The sequence below is a fragment of the Sander vitreus genome, chromosome 1 (genome assembly GCF_031162955.1).
Source record: "Sander vitreus isolate 19-12246 chromosome 1, sanVit1, whole genome shotgun sequence".
In the NCBI taxonomy this organism is placed as follows: domain Eukaryota; kingdom Metazoa; phylum Chordata; class Actinopteri; order Perciformes; family Percidae; genus Sander; species Sander vitreus.
Window position 1 is genome coordinate 28434180 of NC_135855.1, and position 25287 is coordinate 28459466.

General features: G+C 39.6%; 1 protein-coding gene across 5 annotated transcripts in view; it reads right to left on the reverse strand.

Moving 5' to 3' along the window:
• Positions 1-279: 279 nt before the first annotated feature.
• esrrga (estrogen-related receptor gamma a) overlaps positions 280-25287 on the reverse strand; it is a 79527-nt gene continuing 54519 nt past the window's right edge. For all 5 annotated transcript variants that reach the window (XM_078251618.1, XM_078251600.1, XM_078251609.1 and 2 more), the window contains exons 7-9: positions 11274-11380; positions 11016-11178; positions 280-6384 (exon numbers count right to left, since the gene is read on the reverse strand). In XM_078251618.1, coding sequence (XP_078107744.1) covers positions 6140-6384; positions 11016-11178; positions 11274-11380 — 515 coding nt within the window. In that variant the 3' untranslated portion in view covers positions 280-6139. The remainder of the gene's footprint in view (positions 6385-11015; positions 11179-11273; positions 11381-25287) is intronic.

The window sequence follows — 25287 nt, forward strand, 5'->3', positions numbered from 1 at the left end:
TGATTCTGTAAAAAGTAGAGCTTCAACTTTCTTTGCCGGAGCCCTCTGCGTTGGCAACCCTGCTGTACTGCCGGCCTGGCCTCATTTAAATTAATGGGGTGGTGTTTTTTCATGACTGTTGTCTGTCTGTATGAGGTGTAAACATAATCTTGCCAAGTACAGCACTGCTGGAAACTAGCATGCATGCTCTGTGAACTATCTCATAAATTATGTGCTTATTGTTTGGTACCTCTAAAGAAAATGTGTGTATAAATCAGAGACAAAAGACAGGTGTCAAAACTGGAAGCCTGGTTTTAATTGATATTGCTCTACTGTAATAATCCTGAAAGGCATAGTCTGGAGTAACACATGTAATGTTTCAACCCATAGTAGATTAAGTTACAGAATCATAGGTCTCTCTTTTTGCATTGAACAATATATACAATGTGAAATAAATACATTTACACAAATGGACATTATTGTTGGAGCACACTTGTATGATACACGTCACAAAAATATACAGGTTATTGTTTTTTTGTTTTTTTTCTTTCTTTTATTTACTGATGTGAAGCACATCTAAAATCTACGGACATGTTTTTAATAACACTAGAGGGTCTTCTCTCGTACACAACTCTTCTCCACCATGCCAGGGTTTTTTAATCTTGAAATATCCTTTGTATTCAAATGTGTCATTGTTCTCTCTCTCCCTTAAATATTTTCTTCACATTTGCAAAATCACACTGCAGGGTTAGTTGCAGCACAAGTTGCAGTTACATTTGGGGATTAAATACAACTAAATGACTAAACACTGTGGAGCTGTAGATAGACACAGTTTGGCCTTAGCAGATTTCAGGGGTAGCCATGGTAGATGGAAAATCCTGCTTTGTCCCTAAATAACTCGTCCTTCTGTTCCAGCTAAACTATTGTTACATAGAGTTTTTGCAGCTAATGGATCTAAGTTTCAGATGAGGGTGAAAACATGGTGCCCAAAGTGCAACCAGGTCAAACTCCTTCCATCAATGGCTCTGCGAAAACCCAGACAGTCCTTTTTCCAACGCTCCTCATAGAAAATACCAGTTTGGTTTGTTGTCATTTATATGGTTTTAACACTAACTGATAGCTATAACAGCAGTTAGATGTATAACACAAAACACAAAAAAGTGCAACTCTTGTCTCGTCATTGCACAGTCATCAAAATATTGCTTTTTAACAAAACAATTTTTTTTGTATGAAAACACTTTAATCGTGTACATCTAAATAATATCTTGGCTATTAGCAGCGAGTTATACCAAAACATTTTGAAAGAATCAAACAATCTCCCTCCTGATATTAGCTGGTAGATTTATTCTTTTTTTACGAGCAAAACAAAGTGGCATACAGTGAACCATTTCCTGTCATGACCATCATTTTCAAATAAATTACTTGATTAACAAATTGATATGTAAGTTAATTTAGAAACATCTATTGCTACATATCAATATTTGCTAATTTATAAATTTAACTTGATTCATTTCAAAACATTTAACATTTATTTAGCTTTTAACCAATTCCAGCTCAGTCTTAATCACCTCAGGGAGATGTGTAACATCTTTCATCGTGTTGCATTGTTTAGGATCGGTTTGACAACTGACAACTAAATAAGAATAGGAACAGAAGAGAAACAAAAGTAAGAAAAGAGCACCTTTCTTCCATAGTTTGTACATTAATGTACAGTGGTCGAAAAGAAATACCATCTTTCTGACAATGAGATGGTGTTTTCGGTTACAATCAAATCAGGAAATTCAACTCTGTCATTAGGGATTTTGCCTACAAATATATGTTATGCACCTGTGAAATAATTTGTATGTATATTTCCTCTCTAAAAACATTATATGTTCATGTTTAAGACCTTTGATGAGTCCTATAATCTTTGAATGTATGCTATTTGTAGCGCTGAATCTATACATGTGTAGAAAGAGGTACAATGAGGATAGTAACATGTTCATTAAAGGAGACTTTGAGTTTAAATCTTGACTTTGTGGTTCTTAATTCTGGGGCCAAAGCAGAAACATGTCCCACAATGTAATGAGTGCATGGTGAAGAGAAACAGCAAGTGCAAACTAAACGTGTCAAGCTTTTTCTTTAACATTTCCCATCAACCCACAAAAAAACTTTTGTCCTGACTTTCATATGTCCAGTCACTTTTTACTCTTTGTTGTAAAACAAGATAGAATGAGCTGAAAACAGGACACAACAATGGGGGAAAAAAAGTTTTTCATCTTCATCTTTTCTCTTTTTGACAGCTGAAACAGTAAAGATGATTGAGCCGAGCTGTATGGAAGGCAGTTATGTACAGCGAGTTTATCAAAAAAGAGTCACCTACAGTTCTGAATTACTCAAATGTCCTTTTCATTTCATCGTTATTTAAACCTAAAGATATACAGTATATTGTTTATTCTACAGGAAAGTTACACAAATTATCCCTTTTTAAATACTTGTATGGTGTTTCTTCATTTAGATACTAAATATTTCATTATTGATGTATAGTTTGGTAAAGATGAATACTGTAATTTGATCTTGGTGTTTTAGTTACGTTTCTAGAAGAAGAGCCTTATATCCGGTTCGGTTCATTGAGAGAGAATCCGGTGCCCAGACCCCCAGCGGACTGATCCGACAGACAGACAACATGGCCTCTACTCTACTCTGTGTTGTCTAAAGAAGAAGCACACGGCACAAGAACGGGAATCACCACAAGAAAAACTACACAGCAACGCCTTAGAGGACTCAACAGAGGAGGAAAGGGTCAAACAGAAAGACTTTAAAACCAAAAAAACCCAGATAAAACTAAATAAACAGGGTTTGTTCTTGATAGAAAAAACAGAGAACATGAAACACACATCGAGGCTGAACTACTTTTTTTTTCCTTTTCTTTTTTCTCTCGATTTTGTTTCCAATAAAATGTCTTATGTTAGAATTATAATCTGTATAATTTACAATATACAATGTTTAAGAAGGCTGAGAAAATACCCCTTACTAATAATACTGATGTTTGATACAGAGCGTGTGATGTTAGAGATCAACTACACTTAAACTGCAGCACTCCTCAGCTGTGACAAGTTGCCATTTTATATTAGATTACACCGTCATCTACATTACACATTTTGGCATTCTTATTCGGCTAGAAATGACACAATGATATAAAAAAATCCATTGTCTGTCTTTACCTGTTAAAGCTGTGATCAGTCAGCCATACAATCTCACTACAACGTTGAAATCAATGTGTCTTCACTTGACTGTAAAATGTCAGACAGCTTCCTGTAAGCTCAGCTTTCCATTTATTGCCGTTTTATACTCCACTTAAATAAACAAGCAACTTTTGACATTGAATTTTGTTTTTTAAATGCCTGGAAATCACTATAAAAATGACCAATTTAAGTCTTTGTGGTTACAGGTTTAATTAATTAAGGTAATTAAATAAAAATAAACTTTGATGATCCACTTGAAATACCAATTATGTTGTACACTGAGTACAACACAAACTAGTAGACAAGCTAAGAAACAAAATAAGCAAAAACACCACCTGTAATGGATTCCACCATACAAATGACTCTGAAGACTAGCTATTATTCATTTCATCAGACTGTATTTGGTAGGATTGTTGGTTGTCACCAACACACAAACATGTCCTTTACCATTTAAAAAAGTGTCTAACAACATGAAGTGGAATAGTGAGCTAACATGAAACTGTCAGTGTGTGTTTTTTTAATTTTTTTATTTTCGGATGATATTTTGATTTTGCTAGCACCGTTTCCCTCAGCATAGATCCAGATTTAGGTTATTCTGATGGTCCCCACACTCGACCACATGGCTGAAGAAACATACGCCTTAAGGACAAAAACTGTGTATGACTCAACAGCTGATTTTAAACAAAGGACTTGGTCTTGTTTTAATCAGATTAAAAGTGACAGCAAAAAGAGCCTGGTCACAAGAAAGGTGCAAACATCAGAACTATGATATAATTGCAAACTGGAGTTTTGATCTTTTAGCTGCTTGTGTTACTCCTTCGGCCCTCATGACAACCATTCTTCACGCAGCTTTTATGTGACAGCAGCAATAACATCTTATCCTCACATTTCTGGTCCATATTTGTTCCTGTTTAACTAACAAAGGAAATATTGACTGTTATCTAATAGCTTATGGCAAGTTACACAGAGAGAAAGAGAAGCTACAAACTCTCCTCAAATCCCCATCCTCTTTCCCAAAATTAAGACTGGCACGTTATGTTAATATTGCAGACTTAGTCCATATGCACAAACCCCTCCTTTAAAATCCACTATTGCTCAGGGTTTTCTAAGATAAACGCTGATTTGTTAATACATTACTTGTTATATTTATATATATATGATAATTGCTGATAGTGGTCAAGCTGATAGAAAAAAGCAAAGACATATTGATTGATTCAATTTTAAGAAGACAATATTAATAACAAAAACAAAGCCGTGTTATATGTCATATACAGGATGACAGTTATTTACAACCCTAATACTGGTATCATTGCTAAGATTATTTTCAAGATAGAAATAAAAAAAAAAAAAAATAAGGAGTTTGAAAGCAACAATAATTGTTCTTCACTCAGTTTTGTCAGCACACCTTTCCTTCTGGTTTATATTGCGTTGAGTGACTGAAGCGCCCCCATCACTCCCTGAATGAATCACAAAAATATCTCTGTGCTGACGCAAGAGATGAGCTAGAAGTTGTGAATGCAACGGCGCAAGGAGGGTAGTACTGAAGTGACACTGCAGTTGTTTGGAGTTTGGGTAATGAGCTCGGGCTGGACTATTCTTAATGGCACATTGACGGACTGAAATTTCTACTGACTTGTGTGTGGAGAGCTACAAACCTGGGCCACTGAGCGGCTGAAAAGGTTTCAAACAGACGTCCAAACACAAGAGGAGTGTTTGACAGAATAAATACAGAGAACGTGGACTGAGCCTACATCTACCAGTTGGACAAGCAGGAATTCATCCTTGACAGTATAGGTCAAGTCTTATTTCGTTTAAGTAATATTTTGACTAAACTCTGTCAGTCAATCACACCTCAAGTGGTTTGAATATTTGGAAACATTCATTTCAGCCACGTCAAGTGTTCAAACACTAATTCTATGGTTATACTGACAGGTTTGAGAGGCCAGGGTCACTGGTCCTCAACAAATACAACAAATAAAAAGCAAAGTTTCAGTTGAAGTAGGGGAGTCATGGGAAACCAGGAACTGAATTTAGGGAGAACCAGAAAGTGTTTACAACAGTGGTTTCCAATCCTGGTTCTGGCCCTGCTGGTTTTCATAATAACCAAAAAGATTTTTAAATAACTGGTGGAACAGAAAACCAGCAGCACTCTTGAGGCCCAGCATTGAAAGCCACCGGTAGATCAATCCAGAAACACTTTTGGGTTATGTCAGTTTACTGGCATCCTCTGAATGGATGAGCTCCATTCTTTGGCAGGGCAAATCTCCTCTTCTTTTCTTTCTGTCCATCCATCAAAATGTCATTGTACATGTAATTTGACAACAAACGTCATTAATACTTCTTTAGTGTTCTTTTTTTTTCTCCACTCGTTTTCTTCTTGAACACTTAAAAAACTCTGTCGGGGGAAATAGGGAGGGAAAAGGAGACACGAGTGCAGTCTTACAGTCTCTCAGAACTAAAATTAAGAGTTTTCAGTTTCTTTTAAATGTGTCCTCATTTAAGCGTTTGTCTTTAATAACATCTTAACTGTTATTAAATGCATAAGTTTGCAAGAGTTTTGCCATCTTCAATGTTCGGAGCCACTGTGGTAACTGTTGAGTAATTGTTAATAGTTTTTAAAGGAAATATCTTCTTCCCTTGGTAATATGCGGGTCATGCCAGTCTGTCAGCATCTTCCCCAAAAACAAAAGGTCAAGTGAGCGCCCTTTTGTCGTAGACGGTGGAGGTTTAGGGGTTCAGGTAAGAGGTTTACTGTAGGTTACTTGTTTATTCATAGGGGTGTGTGTCAGCAGACGTACTTCAGGGACATATTTCTGTGTGTGTGTGTGCATGTGTGTGTGTGTGTGTGTGAGAGTGTGTGCGTGTAAAAGAGCAAGAGGTCATTCAAAGTGAGATTCAGACTGGCATCTAGCTGTCCTTCTATCTTTTCTCCGTCCTCAGACCTTGGCTTCCAGCAGCTCCAGGAAGAGTTTGTGCATTGGGACTTTGCCGTCCTGCTTGATGCTGTAGAAGTGTTGCACAGCCTTGGTGGAGGTCTGGCGGAGCAGGGGGAGGGTCATGAGCAGCTTGCCTGCCCGGCGGGGATCCTCCTGGTGCTGGGCAGCCTCATAGTCCTGCAGGGCCTCGTGGAGCACATCCTGGAGCTTCTGCACTGCATCCACGTCTTCAATGTGCATGGAGTCTGGAGAAAGAAGGAAGAGAGATTCACGACTAAAATTCAAATGTGAACAAAAAGTTTTTTGATTTTTGTAGTATTGCCCATAGCTTTTGTTTGTTAGGCTAAATCTTTAATTTATATTGTTAATGTATATGCTTCACATAATTCTTATATGAAACATAGGAGGTTACGGTTTGATTTATTTGTTATTGTTAGAGTATGATGCAATTGGACAAGGCATTTAAAATAAGCATCAGCGTGCAGTGTGCTGACTCTTGTGCTGACTGAATGCTTATGTTCTGAATTTTCCAGAAAAAAGGCAGACATGTTTTGCAGTGCAGAAAGCTACCAGATAACTCTTTCAGATGATGTTTACAAGAGTAGGTTTCTCTGTCAGTACCTGTGCCCCCTCTGTCTCCTGTGTGCTCAGTGGTACAAAGGGGAGAGGTGCTAAAGATTCAATCCAAAATCCAAACAGGCTCAATGCAGAGATGCTACTGAAAGCCACAAACTCAGGGTTCTTGACGGTGTAGTGAAATGTGATTTTGACGTACATCAAAAAAGTGCAAAATACTTCTCTACATTTGCATTTGAATAGAAACCAACTTCAGTGTTTACACTGCAAACCAATGAGATCTTTTAAAGTATAATCATGAATATAGTACTTTACAATTAAACAATCTTTCAAAAATATCAGTACACTTTTTTAACATTGCTCTGTAATATAGATTTAAAACTACTTAAAATTTCTAGTTGAAACTAAATCCAGGAAAGGGGCTTTAAAATCAGGGGCTGCTCCTTTCTCTGTCTTTAAAGTGTGGATCTGTGGGTGTGATGAATGGACACACAAAGAGACGAGTGGGCAGAGAAAAAAGAGATAGACTTGTAGAATGATGGAGAGATGCAGGAACACCTAAGAGTCGGTGTGTGTGTGTGTGTGTGTGTGTGTGTGTGTGTGTGTGTGTGTATGCGTGCATAAGCATTTGGCTGCACACACCTGTAATCTCTCTTTGAGCTGGCATGTAAGGTGTGTTTCAGCATATGTGGCAGTAGAGGCTGAGAATGTCCCTCAATAATAATGCTCCATATTGCCCCTTAGGGAGGCAAAGTCTTAATGTGAGCTGGCCTTTAGCTCCCAACCTCCGATCAATGTCTCCAATCAATGACTACATGCATGTTAAATAATAATCACAAGGCAACTATTGATAGGCCACCACACCCCCAACACACACACACACACACGCAAACCTATAAGTGCACGTAGACACCTTAAAACAATGATATGGTACTTCTCACAGCATACAATACTTCTTATACAAACACATGCTCACACCTGCTGAACACACACACACACACACACACACACACACACACACACACACACACACACACACACACACACACACACACACACACACACACACACACACACACACTAGAAACCCCGGCAAAGAAAGTATAAACCTACACAAATGTACATTTAATGGTAAGTGAAACATAAAATTATACTGTGCAGATAAAATGTGTGAACACACACACACACACACACACACACACACACACACACACACACACACACATACACACACACACACAAGTGTACGCTTAGACATACACATACACAAACACAATCAAATACAAAGTGTTGGATCTATATAGTGTAATGCATGTATCAGTATGCAGGACCAGACCAGTCAGTGGGTTGGATTCTATAGGGATCAATAGAAAACTCAGCTTTTATCTGTTCACAAATGTTCTACTTTTTCCTTAGTTTACATAAATAAGAGTGGGTGGTCCACTCGTCTGGATTTGTTAGCATACTTTGCTGCTTGATGAGATTTTGCACAGTGGAAAGCAGTATGGGGGTATGGGGGAGGGAAAAATTATATTCATTAAGGATATAAGGTGGATTATAATTAAATTTTGTTTATACAAAAAGAACATACAATATAATTTACACACAATACAAACTTCTGTTTTGCAGATCTCTATTTTGCTTTTGCTTTGAACTTTCTTCTTTTTTGATTTCGATGCAAACATTTTCAGGCCAAATGTTTAGCTGGCCCTGAGGCAGTGTCTCTTGTTAAAGGAGAAGATACTACTGTATATAAACTGAACAGAGTTTATATTGCACAGTTAAAAACAAACTGATAATAAACACATGCTTAATGTACACATTTAATGAGTATTACTGTTGGTCGCTATTAAAAAACCACCTTGTCCAATCACCTTGTCCTCGTTAATCTTGGATTTGTAATAAGTGGTTACCTAAAATACAGCCTATAATGACCATAAGTTAAAATGAAGTTTAATGAGTTTCACATTGTTTTTGATTAATACTGTTTTTTTTTGTATTTAAGCTGGTAGACATGGCTGCTGCCTGTGCTATGACCCGCAGTACACTCACAAGTAAAACAGCAGACGTTAATGAGCACAAGAACATGAGGCTGTTAAAACACACGTTAACATGGAACCTACAATGCACGCACGCACATAAATGAATGCACAGACACACACACACACACACACACACACACACACACACACACACACACACACACACACACACACACACACACACACAGACACACGTGCCTTTTGTTTCCAATGGCTAGTTTAGCTGACTCTACATGTGGGGCACGTTTGCTAACATTTCTTAAGGCTTGGCTTCATTAATGCAGACGATTAGCATCCTGTGAATTAATTAGTGTCAGTGCCCTTCAAAATGCTAATGCTAGCATTCTGTTGTCTCTAAGAGCAGTGAGAAAGAGTCTAGGCAATGATGCAAAGTTCTTATTTGGGCGTCAGCTGTTTCGATATCAATCAGTTAAAAGAATGACTATTTCAAATGTGAGTTTTCTCAACAGTGAGCTAAGCCTTAAATGGATAATTACTCTCCTGATTTATCTGGATATTTTTTTGCGTTGCATGTGCCAAACTGGCAAAGGGATTTAAGGTCCAGAATGAGTTAACAACATGCAATTTCCAACTGCAGAATAAAATAAATACTCCAGTTTGACATTTCCCTTACCTTTCCAGCGCTTCATCTGCCTTCAGATGGACAGTAACAATACTATTTATTCGTGTAGTAAGTATACTGATATTGGGATATTCCTGGCAACCATTTTGATAATTCGTTATCATTTAAGTTGATTTTCAAGCAAAAACATTCTCTGGCTCCAGCTTGTCAAATTTGAAGTTTTGCCGTTTTTTTTTTTACATTTTTGCTCAATAAGTTGCAAATAATATTTGCTTTTGGGTTGTTGATTAGATAAAACTTGAAATTTGAAGATGTCCTGTTATGGACCAAAATATTAACTGATTAAACAAGAAATGAATTGCCAGATTAATCGATAAGGAAAATCTTCTGATTCAGTGACGGCAATAATTGAGTAGTATGAGCTTTGTAATGTTGTTTTGAATTGCAATAGATTGTACAGGTGTACCTAATACATCTGTGTACATTACCTTTAACGTTTAAACCACTCTTTCACTCTCTACCAGACCTGTTAAAAAATCTAGGCCATTGGAAATCTCAGAGGCAACAAGGACTATGTAACACTTGTTAGCCAAATAAGGCATCATAACCATAATCATGATAATCAACACTGTTATTCAGCTGGCAGAACAAGCCAGCTTTCCCAACTCAGTCAGCAACATTTATAAGCCAACACACACACACACACACACACACACACACACACACACACACACACACACACACACACACACACACACACACACGAATAGGCCAAGCCGAGAGATTGATTGTCACATAGCCCACAGGAAAACAACATGTCAATATTTTCTGCATGTGCATGACAGTGTGTGCTGTATGTGTGTGAGCAAACATTTTTCAATGGCTCACATTTAAGTACACACCAATGTTATAGTATGCGTTTATGTAGGAGTCAGAGAGATGAAATTGGAATATTTGAGAAAAACGTGAGTGTGTTTGTGTGTGAATGTGTCGGTGTATGTGCGTGTGTTGATGGTGGCAGAATCAGAACAAAAGGGCCCTCCCTCCTTATTCAAAGCTCTCTCATTGCATTCTCCCATTTAAACACATTGTATTGACAGCTCCCCCCTTGTAATTAAAGAGTACTGAAGAGCTGGCTGGCTTCCAAGACAAAGTTCAAAATACGGGTCATGGGAGGAAGAAGGCGCGCGCGTGTGTGTGTGTGTGTGTGTGCGTGTGTCAGTCAGCTGTCGATGCAGCTGGACACATCAGAGAGGGGCCTTTATCGACAGACTTTGGGTTCTAATGATTTTAGCTTATTTAACAGGCATCTGAAGAGACGACTATGCTAATTGTAAAAGGGATCGCCACTTTCTTTGAGGGTGGGAAGTGGGCTTCAGGTTGAAGACGTGTGTGTTTGTACTTTTGCGTGTGTATGCATGCTTAAAATAATCATCGGCTTGTGTGACTATTAAGAGTTAGAGAAATGTGTGTGGCTTTAACAGTGAAAGTGGGAAGTGTATGTGTATGTGTGTTTAGATGCAGAGTAATGAAATCAGTCCTTTGATGGTTCAGTTTAAATGAGTCCCATGGGACTGGAGATCCCTAGGATTAACTATTTTTCCACCAGTCGCGTGCTCACAAACTTAAACACACAGACACACACACAGAGATAAAAACGTGAAAAATTTCAAACCTGAGTTAGCCAAAGCGATGGCCTTGAGAGCGACAAATTCCTCCTTCTCTAGCTTCATAGTCTTGTATTTCTTGACCAGCTGAAGGATGGCATTGTTCAGGTCCAGAAGTCCAGCAAGCTTCGACTGGTCCTCGTCCATTATGTAGTCCTCGGCATACACCAACTAAAGAGAGAAAGAGATAGAGAGGTTGCAAATAAACATGCATATTTATATATTTCATCAGAGCAAGAAGCAAACATAAAGCGAAAGAGGCTAACCTTGTCTTCAAAGGACAGTGAGCGGTACACCACACGTAAGATCAAGATCTCCATCCATGCACTCTGCAGTAGACTCATCTGGTCCGCCAAAGACAGCGTAGAGAAACCTGGGACGGAGAAGAAAAGCAAGATAGAGGATTGTTCATTTCTTTGCCCCAAAACCGTTAGCAAAAAATTAAGCACTATGTTTTTACTATTGTAAAAACTGTTTCTAATAAACAGTTATGCTGATAAAGTTAAACTAAGGAGGAGCCAAGGGAATGAATAGGAGAGAGTAAAGCTTGTTTTAAAGCTAGTGAGAGGGTCAAGATCAGCTCTCCTCCCTTCCCTCCCTGCCCACCCTCCCTCTGTCCAGTTGTCCAGTGTCCTCCTCCTCCTCTCTCCCCTATGCCCAGGGCTGTTCTCTGGGGAAAGGCAGGCCTTATCTCCCCCTGACACAGCCTCCATGGATCAATGCTGGCCATCGCTGCTGCAACGCTCAAAGACACACACTAATTGCTGCTATGGCCTCAAAACTCCTGCTTTCTCTGGTGTCAATCCATGTCTTTCTATTTGCCTACGTCTATATCTGTCTGTCTCTCCAATCGCAATCCATGCCTTTTTATCTGTCAGCGTCTATCTGCGACTGACCATCTGTGTGTCTGATTCTGGCTTCACCTTCTTTCCATCCATCTTGATACATCTCTGTCTGCATCTCCTGTCTGTTAGGGTCTCTCTCTGTTTTACATTTTTTGCTTGCTGCATTCTGTCTGCACTTTCACTTTCGGTACTGGTTTGCTTTTTCTTTGTCATTTTCGCTTCCTTATTTAATACCTTTTGATTACATTCTTACTTAAGTGCACCAGACTCCTGCTTGTTGTCTCTCTTTCTGTCTACCTATCTCTTTAATGGAACACCTGCCCACTCACACCTTTCCTCACAGCTGTCCTCTCCTCACACACCTGTCCATTCACACCTGCCTGTCTGCCTACGTGTGGGTGTGTGTGTGTGTGTGTGTTTTGGTGTGTGTGCAAGCCTTCATAGGAAAGGCAAAGACAGTGGCCCATGTGAGCACACCTGTCAGACCTCACTGCAGCCCTCCAGTGTGTGTGTGTGTGTGTGTGTGTGTGTGTGTGTGTGTGTGTGTGTGTGTGTGTATGTATGAGAAAATCATCCTGCCAGGAGAAGCAGGCAGATGAGAAGGAAGATATTTCTTCAACATCTGCTGCCATGAGCCTCCTCTTGAGATGGAAGGTGTTTCAAAGTGTGTGTTGGTGTGTGTTTGTGTGCATGTGCATTAGGGGCTCTTATCTCACAGTGTGTTGATGGGTAATGGCAGGCGTCTCATTATGTCCAGGTTGCAGGCTATTGTTGTATGTAATGTGCTCTAATTCCTTCTATCTATAACTGTTAACATCTCCAACACACACACACACACACACACACACACACACACACACACACACACACACATGTGCGACACATATACAGTAGTTATGCACACATACAGTATCAGATATGCATAGACATAAATGCATAGAAACACTGGAATGAATCCAAATGTGTATGATTGATACACATACACACACACACACACACACACACACACACACACACACACACACACACACACACACACACGGCACAGTGAAGGGAGCAGTTCTGTTGCCAACTGGCAGTGTCTTCTTCTACTTAATGAAACCATCAGAAGGGATTAGAGGTGAATTTCTTAAGGGGTTCTTCATGCACACACCCACATGTAAACACACATCTCATTTAAAGAGGCAGATGTCTTTAGGGGGTCCAGAGGACTTCACCACTCATCGTGGTCAGTCGGAAATAAGCGTGGGCACTGCTAAAATTAACACACACACACACACACACACACACACACACACACACACACACACACACACACACACACACACACACACACACACCCCCCACACACACACACACACACACACACACACACACACACACACACACACACACACACACACACACACTCTTATTGAATCTGTTTAAACCCTAGGGTCAAGTGAAGAGAAGAAGACATGAGTGAGTGGTTAATATCATGTAATGGTGTCACTGATTGTGTGTTCTAACTTGTGTGTGTGTGGATGAGGGTTTTCAGTGCTCTGGCATTAGGACCAGCATGCAGTGTTCAATCAATTGGCACACATCCCTTTGGTTGAATCTTATTTGGGGCCAGTGGGGGCACACATTGCTCAAAAAGTGGGCACACACACACACACACACACACACACACACACACACACACACACACACACACACACACACACCTCATACATCAACAAACATCTCCCCAATTACACATAAAAATGCACTCATATGTGCACAAACACACACACACAAAGAAACAAATAATTAAAACCCATGTGATTAATTTATTGAGCTGAAAGTGCAGCTTTTCTTATTGAGTTACATCAATGATTTTTTATCAGGATGTGGTTTGTGCGTGTGTTTGTTAATGTGTGGTATGTGAATGCATTTTGTGAATATGTGTATGCTCATAGTGTGTACGTAATAAAAATACAATATACATAATTGTACTGGAGGTGCGCTGACTTGTTATATCAGCATGTTTGTATGCATACATTCCCATACACGTTTCTGTGAGGCTCTGCATGTGCGTCTCTATCTATGTGTATTTCTGTGTTTGTGTGTGTGTACGTACGTGGGCCTTCCCGACCACCCTCCCCTCCCCTCTCCCCCAGCCTGTCTGCGCTGTTCAGCCATCCAATGCCTCTTATCTGTCTGATTAATAGGCGGCCAGCTTCAGGACAAATTAATTAACAGATAACGCCATCTCTCCCTTCTTCCCTTCCTCCCCTCCTTCTCATGAAGCGATCGATACAGCAGAAGAAAAGAAACATCAATGGGAATTTAGTGCTGATGATGGAGAGAGAGAGGTATTGATGAAGAGAGAGAGGGAGAGAGAGCACGAGAAAGAGTGAGATGGAGGAGAGAAGAAAGTAAAAGGGGGAGAGGTGTTAGAAGGAGAGATGGTGGTGGTGGGAGGGGTGGAGACCTTTCTTTCATACCTGTGATTTCACTTGACAAAAGAAGGTTCCCTATTTGGCTCTAATTACATTTCCTTTCTGTCCATTGATAAGGGATCTCATACTATGTGTGGGAGTATGTTTGTGTATGTGTGGATGTTGTACAGCCTGTGATTACTGTGCTGACGGTGGACTGAGCTTAATGTACAGTAATGTACAATGGAAACAAAGTTCAAAACAAAATAAATTATTAATATAAACTTTAAAGAAGAGAAGATTGCTATAGGACGCAACCTGCAAGTAAATCCATGTGTTCCCTGGACAGCATTATTATTGGATATATGCTTTTGTCTTTGGTATAAACTCTACATATTCTGTGCTGTGTAAGAATGGAACACTTCCTGGGCTGGATTTACGTTTTTTACTGAGCATATCCTGCAACACCATTTAGTAGTATATACAGTAAACTTCATTTTTAGGAGACAGGGTTAGATATTCATTTTGTTTTTACTAAACACAAGTTTGTACATAATAATCTGGATTAGGTAAGAGGTGCATTAGGTCAAGTTAATGACTATGTATTTGGTTGGATAAGGGTGTGTGTGGCTGTTAAAATATTAGGACACTCTCTTGTATCTATGAAGGTACAGGGAGAGAAAGTGTGTGGTGTGTGTAGGTATGTGTGTGTGTGCCATACATTGGTCTGACAGAAAGAGGCTGCAGTGCAGTCATGCAGACTTAACCTCTACTGCTTGATCTCGTGCTCTCTTTCTTTTTTCTCTTCCCTTTGCTCTATCAGACACACACATAAAAACAAACACACACACAAACACTCGTCGATTCCCCAGCCACCCTGCGGCCTGTTTGTCTGCCAAATGAGTCCTGACTGCACGTTTACACCCGAGACCGCACAACAGTCTGGCGTGCGGGCACACACACACACACACACACACACACACACACACACACACACACACACACACACACACACACACACACACACACACACACACACACACACACACACAGGATAGCCCTCTCTCACGCCCCAGTTGCTACAAAGACACAGACCAACATACACATATCCAGAAGGCCTATATTTGTTTTCTTGTGGTTACGGGGCAAATGGGAACCAGTGAGAACTGATTGTGAAGCTTATGAGTATCTGCACACTTGTGTGTGTACAGTTTGTGGCATTTGTGAAGCTACTTGTATGTGCATGTGGATCTGTGTGTGTTTGTACGATAAAGGCTATTCTGTGTGTGTGTGTGTGTGTGTGTATTAATGTGACAGGTGTGAAAACTGGCTGCAATGCTGATATGGTCCCAGTTATTAACACACGACTAGTCTTTGTATTCTGTCACTGCAGTGAAAAGCAGGACTTTTGTCATAAATTTGTTTTGTTTTTTAGAACCCCTTTAAAGTGAAAGTAAATCATATCATATCAGTATTACTTACAGAAAAGGCGTTTGCCTGCACAAGACTGCACACTGAACTAAATTGTCTCCCTGGCAACATTTTCTTCAGAGGCCTTCACCTGTGTGCTGCAAGTTAAAATGTCTCAATTGAAGTAATGCCACAATTCAAGATTGCTACCTCATCCTTTTTCTTAAATAGCAAACACAAAAAATGTATTTCTCTTGACCATTTTAAGTTTAATCCTTAATGTCATTTATGGACGCATATGGAGAGTAATGACAAAGGTCTTTAGCTGGAATCGAATCATGGACATTGCGGGTACATTGCAGTTTTACATAACATTCATTGGTTTCCTTTTGGAATTGGAATTCAATAGTTTAACAGGCATTTAAACGGTTTGGTTTCTTTGTCATATTAAATGTTCCCTCAACCACATTTAGGTCCTTTGCCTTTTCAATTTTCCAAAAAAACAGGTCTGCCTTTAATGGTTTTGCATCTTGGCTGCAGAGGACAGCCTCTGGATATGATAGACACTGTTTCTGTAGCCATTTTAATTGATGAAAAAATGCCTTTCAATCATTGCTTTTAATTAAATATATTTTACATGTGTATAAAGCTGACTATATTAATACAAATAGGTTATAAAATATTACAAAATACATATGGTGGTCGATCTGCAAACTTGTTGCTGGCCTTGCACTCTTTAAGGACCTGCTTGCTCTGTTACCAGTGACACTGTGCTCTGTCCTATTTGATCATGAGCCAGGACACATTTAACAGGAAACTTCTCAGTCTGTCGCAACAATTTAACAGCAAAGACTCATAGACTTATCAAGAGTAATCGGTTTTAAAGTTGTAAGAATAAGTTTCACACATTGTCATAGAAATGTAACACAATACAGCAGAACTAAATTCACACAAAGCATTGTTAGGGAAACTGGACGTGTAGTATAAGAGGGGCATCCTGGCCTAGAGCTTCTCATTACACAAATGAGTAAAAAGCACATGTGGTGTCCAACAACGCTACAACAGTGTAATAAACATGTGTAATAGACATGTAATAGACACAACACATGAGAATGTTTCTTCTCTGTTGTTACGTAAAATCTAACAATAGACACGGTCCTCTTAAATTTAGTATAATGATTTAGTGTGCCAAATCTTGTTAGTTAGGAGGCATTTTAAAAGAGGTATTAAGAACTGTGATGTAAACTGCTTTATGATTGTAGTCGCTCATTGTAGCGAGTGTGTGCGAGGGGAATAGTGGATTGTGCAGCATGTACACGTATTGTGTTCTGCAGGGGACAGATTTAAGTCTTCTGGCCCACTGAGACAGAGATTGCATTAGAACACGTGAAGTGTCCAACAGTTACCAGCATATCACTGTGCTGCATGTGTTTGTGTGTGTGTGTGTGTGTTCTGTATGCACCCTGTGTTACGTGTTTCCAGTGCTCTCTTTCATACCACTTTCTCTACATGTTTGTGTTTAAATTTGTGTTAGTGTGCACATTGTTGCATGCTGTGCAATGTAAGTGCTCCCTTGTGATGCTTTTTCAGCGTGCTTGTTGTGTGATTGTGTATGTGCACATTTCAAACTGTTTTGTACCATACGGCCAGACGCCGGCCCAAATGAACAGGGACCCCCTGTGATGGCTTTGGCCAAGCTGAAACAACACACACAAGATATACGCACACAACAAGCACGCTGACAAATGCTGTCACACACGCACACACATCCACCAGCTGACCCAATTACACAGAGATGCGCAACGAAATGGAAACAAATCTACCCAGAGAATCAGCTAATTTAGAGAGGCTTAAAGACACACTCACATACAGGGCACACACCCACATACATGTGTATAGTCAATTAGATTATAAAAAACATTACGTATCAAGTGAAGTTGCTATTATATGAAAGTGCAAATCACAAATTAAGTTTTATCTCATTGGCAGAAAAATCGAGTGGCTCTGTCAAAATCCTTTCAGTGCATCAAAAGTGTGTGTGAAAAGATGAACAGAATGGAACAGATTTACTGTCCATGTCTATCCTCCTTTTTGCCTCAATCCTCCTTAAATCATTTTGCTTAAGTGAAACAAACAAATAAAACAAAACAGTTCAAGTAATACAACTTTGCTGTAACAGAAAAAAAAAACATTTAAAGTCTACTGCCACTCAAAAATGTGTTCTTACTTATTGTTCCTTCACTTGGATGTTTGACCTACAATGTGCTTGATACAAGTTTGATACTATAAGGCTGTTTTCACATTCATCTGTTGAATTCATGTGTTCACCTAAAACGTATAATCAGGATTTTTTGACATCGGAACTAGTTTAGAAGTAAAAGATATTTATGTAGCCTACTCATAGTCATACTCATACTCAAAGCAGATCTTTTTTTTTACATGTCCTGAAACATGTTGAGAGGGGATGATGTTACTGTTATTGTCTGGTTATAATTGGGGTTAGGTTTTGGTGATAGTTTTTAGTTTACTGATATGAAATAATTGCCTATTCAACTGTACTGCGTCTGCATTGAATTGCACATATCGTAAATAAACAATGGACGATAGGTGACACACATTTTTGTTCAAATATATGAATGAATTCGGTATCTGTACACTATCAGTCACTTTTCTAATACACATATTGCACACACAAACATGCGTTATCACCTTCACCTCCATCCCCTCTTATTTTGTTGGCTTAAATATCTTTTTTCTATTTCTTTCCCCTCCTACCCTCTCCCTCTCCTTTCACCATATCCCCTCTTTTTTCTGTGCGGCCTCGGGGAGAGTAGAGCAGTCATAGGGTTGCAGTAGCCTCTAATCAGTGTGAACAGCAAGCTAATTACCAAACCCTCAGCCCTGGCTGACTGTTAATTGCATACATTAGACACCATCAGCAGCACTGCAAGATTAACACTTAAAATTTTCCCATTGCTGTAGTGCTCTGTGTGTGCGTGAAAGAGAGAGTCAAGGGGAAAGAGACAGAGGTGGAGAGGAGGGTCGTGTGCTGTATTCTCTACATGTGTGGTGTGTGCTGCCTCTGTGGTTGCGGGTGCTAATATTTAACACTTAATTAGAGCCAAAATGGAGACGCGGCAACACAGAGACGTGTGTCGAGTGTTATAGCTTTTGCCATGGCGGGGTTGCTTGGGTGGGGGCAGACGAACGTCGAGGGCAACCCTGAGTCTCTGTGGAGACGACAGATGGAGTGACATTAAGAGCATTGCAGTGGAGGCATTTCAAATAATAAAATATCAATATTTACATTTTAATTACCCACTTCTAGCCCCGCCAGGGCCATGTCAAGGAGTGTGTGGGTGAGGGTGTGTGTGTGTGGGCATGTGCCACAGCTAGCTCCAATGGGGCCATGTCTTCTTGTCTCCTTATAGAGTCAGGAGTGCTGCTCTGCTTGAGAATGTCTCGGTAAAATAACTAATTTCTACATACATAATATCCAACATTTTTTTCCAACATTATTTGTTATATCTTCCTTTTTCGTTACTTGTTTCTTTCACTCAAATCCATCCCATCTTCCTGTAACTCTGTATCCTGTCTCTCCCTCCTTTGATACAATGCTGATGCAGGCAGGAATGACCAGTCTTTGTGTGTGTGTGAGCATGTGTGCACAAATCTGTCAGGGGAATTAACCATGTGCACAAAAAACTGAGAAGCTTAGACACCAACCTTCTCTGCCTCTCTCTCTCACACATGCACGCACGTTGATGACAACACCAGACTTAATAAGGAGGGCCAGGAGTGACATCATCACTAGTCTGGGCTTTTACATTCCTCTATCACACAGACACAGACAGACACACACACACACACACACACACACACACACACACACACACACACACACACACACACACACACACAAACGCTGGCAGACAGTTTTGAAGACAAAAAACAGTGAGTTGAAAAATTAAACAAAGGTACGAATCGAATGAACAGGACAATGTGAATATTTCTATGCCTATCAGACAGCTGGACTTACTGCTTTGTTTTGATGACGTTTTGCCACTTACTCAAGACACTGATTGGACCTAACTTCAAAATTCATACCCCAGGGAAAGTCACCCCACGTCTGTAAAGACTCCACGAGACACACAAAGGATGAGTCTCTCTCAGGCCATCGGCAGCATCCAGTCAGTGGCATACAATATTGCCAAGTACTGTATGTTACCACAATCCTTGCTTTGCCATTTGGCAACAGTGTGCACCACATCTCATCAGCATCGTTTGCCAGTTCTCTATGTGGAAGAAGTGAAAAGGAGGAATACTTTTTGGGGATTACTATCTAGCCAGTGGTTAAATTATGTAAACTCAACTGGGTTAAGATCAAAATCAAACAAAGGTTTTCAATTCAAATGATCTATCTATCTATCTATCTATCTATCTATCTATCTATCTGGTCTGTGAGGAATTCATTTTCCCAGCTTGTTCAATTAACTGGGTTGTGACAGTCTATTGATCTCTTGGTGGATTATCTTTTCAGAACAATATCCTGTCATAACATATTCTCCTGAAAAGAGTAAATCCATAGTCCAAGCATCAGCAAATGGGCAGCCCTGCAGTCTAAAAAAAGAATTAGCAGGAGACTATTTGCGATGACATAAAATCTCACACTTATTTTGTCACACATTTTGCATTAGAAAGGGCTACCAAAGTATATATATGACAGGTAAAATATATTATAGTTCAAAAGAAGTAAATTGTGGATGGGGCATGAGACATATTCTCTCTTTTTTAAATCACTATTGATGTATGAATAAAAACTTGCTGATTGTGGCTTTGAAACAAAACCCAATGGTCCCTGTCCAAGCCAGGTGTCTGTATATGAGATTATGAGGCTGTGTTGATTCTATCTTCCTAATCCCCGTATCTTTCCATAAAGAGAGGACCACAGAAACTCCACAGGGATTAATTTACCATTCACAGATTAGAGATATGGTCTCCAATATCATCATCCAGGACAAGCTTTGAGAGGAAGGGTTCAACAATGTAGGAATGAGAAAAGAGAGAACAGAGAGAATGAGAGAGACATACACAGACTGAAAGAAAGACAGAGATGAAAACGAATGTGCACAGAGAGACAGCCTTCTCTCCTAGAGCATCGTGCCTTAATGTCCTAGCTCGAAGACACGAACATTAGACCTCATTCCACCTTCTCATCTGGGCCTGAAAAAGCCTGGGCTGAAAATCTTAATTAATTGTCCAATAGTGCTGCGGGGTCATTATGCATTGCAATAAAGAAGCGTGTAATTATGAGATTTAACAGCCATTACCAAGGCCAGGAACTCATATGTCATCATCAGCAACCAAGCCAGTGGTTTGGTAGGGCTGTGTGTGTGGCTTGATGGACGACACACACATGCACAATACACACACTCGCATATGTACATATTGTTCAAGTATAAAGTGTTTAGATGTATCAGAGATAAATGTGTCTGCTCTTGTATTGGCAAACAAACAGTTATAGGTATATACACATGCATGCAGGACACTAATAGGTGAACAGAAGCTGAAAATGCATTCAGCTGAGAACACACACAGAGAAGCACACACACACACACACACACACACACACACACACACACACACACACACACACACACACACACTTGCACACATGCCCATCAGTCTGACCCAGACAATAAGGCAGCCAGCTGTGATGGCAGCCTGCAGATGAAACATCCCATCACGATTAAATAGACACAAATATACACACATTATTACTGTGTGTGTGTGTGTGTGTGTGTGTGTGTGTGTGTGTATGGCGTGCGTGTTTTGTGTGTGCATGTGAACCCACAGTGAAGCAGTGGACCACAGACATGGTCCTCGCCACATAGCAGGTGGGAAGTGACACACTTGTATAAGGATGAAGTACTGTGTACAAATACATGCACACTATACATTGTACATTACTGAGACACCAACCAAAAAAGCAAGAACTACGACAAAAATACATATTCTGTTCTTTCTGTTATTTTTCTCCCGTTTACCTTAACAAAAAGAACCAACGAGCTAATGGATGGTTATAAATAATAAATATATATAAATAAATAAATAAATAAATAACCATTTAACATATTGTTATTCTATTATACCTTTTAATATTTCTGGGCCACATACAAGGGGCAGTCCCAAACTGTTGCCTATCTGCAGGTGTTTTCTTGTGTACAGTATGTGCATAAGGTGTACCTGTCTTTGTGTGTTTATACCTATACAATTTATATATATAATTTGCCGCTGTGTGTGTTGTGTGCACAGACCATAAGTCGTCCCAAGCTAGTGACAGGCACGCTCCAATCCTATTTTCCCACCTGCTTATTCCCTGATGGAAAGGATGAATCCTCCGGACTGTTATTTAAGAATGATGGGAGAGAGGGAGAGAGCGAGAGAGAGAGAGGGAGGAGGAGGAGGAGGTTAAAGAAATGGGGAAGGTGGAAGAGGGAGCAGGAGGAGCATCAGACAGAAAGGACAAGTGAGAGTAAAACAAAGGGGGAGTGAGGAATAAACTAAAAGTAGAAGAGGAAGAAAGAGTAGAGAGAGGGGGAAGGAGGTGAGGATCAATGATGGGGGTAAGAGAGGGAGAGGAAGGCAATGGTAGGAGAAGAAACAGAGAGACTGAGCAGAGAAAATAAGAAAAAGAGAACATGTAAAGATAAAGGGGAGAAAAGGAAATATAGACACAGAAACAGTGAGGAAAGTAGATAGATAAGTAGAAAGAGAAAGAGGGGACGTAGAGAGAGAGGGAGAAAACTATTTCATGCCTGTCTGTGAACTTTGCATGAACCGACAGAAATAATGTGACGCCATGACAAGCCTGTCCCTCCTTCCACTAGATTTGCTGCATGCATAGGTGTGTGATATGTGTGTGTCTGTGGATCCCTGTATGTGTGAACTCTTTATATTGCTTTTGATGTGTGTGTGTGTGTGTGTGTGTGTGTGTGTGTGTGTGCGTGTGTGTGAGTGTATGTGTGTGTACATGTGTGCCCCAACAGATAGAATAGGATGATGATGATTTGAAATGGAGTTTGGCCTGTGCGTAATTATGATCATCTATCTTTATGCCCCGCCAGCATATCATATCATATCACATCATCTCTCTCTTTCTCAGGCGCGCGCACACGCACACACACACACACACACACACACACACACACACACACACACACACACACACACACACGCAAATTGAAAGTAGTAAAAGCTGACTGTTTGCTGGTGATGACTTAGATGATGATGGGCTCAGATGGTGTGCTGATTTATTTGTTACTGCTCGTCTGATGTCACATATTATAAAACTGTGCACGTCTGTGTTTGTGTGCATTTGTGCACATTCACTGTGTACTAGTTCTACTCCAGAAGTGTACGTTTGTGTGCTTATGTATGCAGCTTCTCTCTGGTGTGTGTTTTGTGTGTGTGACAGACATTATTTGATGCAGATTAGTCAGTGTACTCAGATTGCAGGCTGTGTCTCAAAGGCTGATAGACAAATGAATTTGATTTGCTAATGTAATCAAACTAATAAGAAAAACAGCAATGGGCTGCTGAGCGCAAATCTCATGACTTCAATATTTGTTTTTTTCTCTCACTTTTACTTGAACATCTATCGAGTGCATTTCATGATTTTTCAGAGATTAGAATAAAAATTATTAAAATTACTTTTAATCAGAGGCTGTAATCTGAAGCTTAGCAGAAAAAACAAAAACATATTTTCATCAGACACCACTTTTAAAATCAGTGTCATTCTTAATATTAAAGAATTTGATTCACTTGTTAAAAGTGCTGATGTTAGTAAAGGTGCCGTTGGAGGTGTGATCATATTTTCTTTATGCACACCACTCCACTATCTGGCTGCCACTACTCTTCAAGTGACTTTTTTATTTTTCATTTTAAATTCAGTTGGTCTGATATGGTGTGTCACACGTGGACACAGCGACAGCTGGTAACATTTGTGAAGCAAGTTGTGCGTGCAGGTGCGTGTGTGCATGTATAATGTGTCAGGTTGCTTGACTTTAAAGGCATAAGGTGTGTGTCACCACCAAGGTGTGACCTGATAGAGGTAATACCAGTGTGTGTGTGTGTGTGTGTGTGTGTGTGTGTGTGTGTGTATATTTGTGTTGAGTGTGTGTTTTTAAAGCAGACACCTAAAGCTCTGTGTGTTTAAGTGTCATCATAGGCACATTGTCATGGAAACACTGTCAACATGGTGATGACAAAACAAACAGGGCATCGGACAGACAGGAGAGTCAACACAGACTGAACGTGCCCTCAGAGACTGAATATGTAGGTGCATATGTGTGTGTGTTTTCATCAAAATACACATTTTTGTACAAATAACTTCTTTCGCAAAACCAGCATCACAACATACATAACAATTCAGCGACCCTTTAGAGCTTAGATTAGATATAATGTTTATCTATATATTTATTGTAATGTAGATAGGCATTGCATCCTGTAGTGTGCCATCAGTATATTATAACTATGCCTCTGCTCTTATCCAGACTATCCCTCAATTGTGTTATATTCATTTTAACAAAATGTGGGTTACATTTTGTTAAAATAAACTTACAATACTGTGTTTGGTGGGAAATAATAAGTTCATTTTACGAAAAAGAAATGTTTTGTTGATTTTTATGCTAAAAACATTCCTCTTTGACTGATCTCACCTTATTATAACTATAAACACTAGAATGACACAAACACAGGGACAAAAAGAAAAGCAGTGCATGTTTCCCCTCCTCCGTTTTCTCATATTGATGCTATGCGTCCAATACCCACAGGCTTTATCCAATAAAGAAAGCCCCACTTAATCCAAACATTAAGCTCAGATATCAAATATTCTTTTCAGAATTTGATTTCATCAATATTTGTTTTCATCTGCAAACAGGAATGTGTTTGTTTGTATGGGCTGCAAGAGAAAACCATGGTGGTGGTCTACTGGAAAATAAGATGTCTCTTATGCACAAATGTGGACGATGAAAAACACACACACACACACACACACACACACACACACACACACACACACACACAAGCAAAAACACATCCTTGAAGACATCAACCTCTAAATGTATTATATAGCTCAGGGATGAGAAGAAATGAAACTCAAACACGTCCAACAGAGCTCAGAGGGGAAAAAAACAGCGACTGGAAACACAAGGATATACAAGATATGTACTGGAGAGCACAAAAGAAACAAAATTGACCAAAGCAATGAACTAAGTGATGATTTTATATCTAAATCAGATTCTACTAAAATCATGTTTATGAGATGATCTCATTAGACTTTTATTAGAAAAAAGGGTGGAGTCAGTTATATCACTTCAAAGAAAACAAAGTGTTGTGCTTCTTTTCTTCTTTACCTGAACTAGCTGAAATGGGTTTGTTACTATAGCAACATTAAGTTGTCAAGCCAAAAAGGCCTCTTGAACTGAATTGAACATACATGTTCACTGTTAACATTTCTTTTTTGTTGAATGATTGGAGCTTACAGTAATAGTTACAATTAGGCAACTCAAAGCGATTTCGATTTACACTACAGTTTATATGATGGGATAATTTATCAGAAA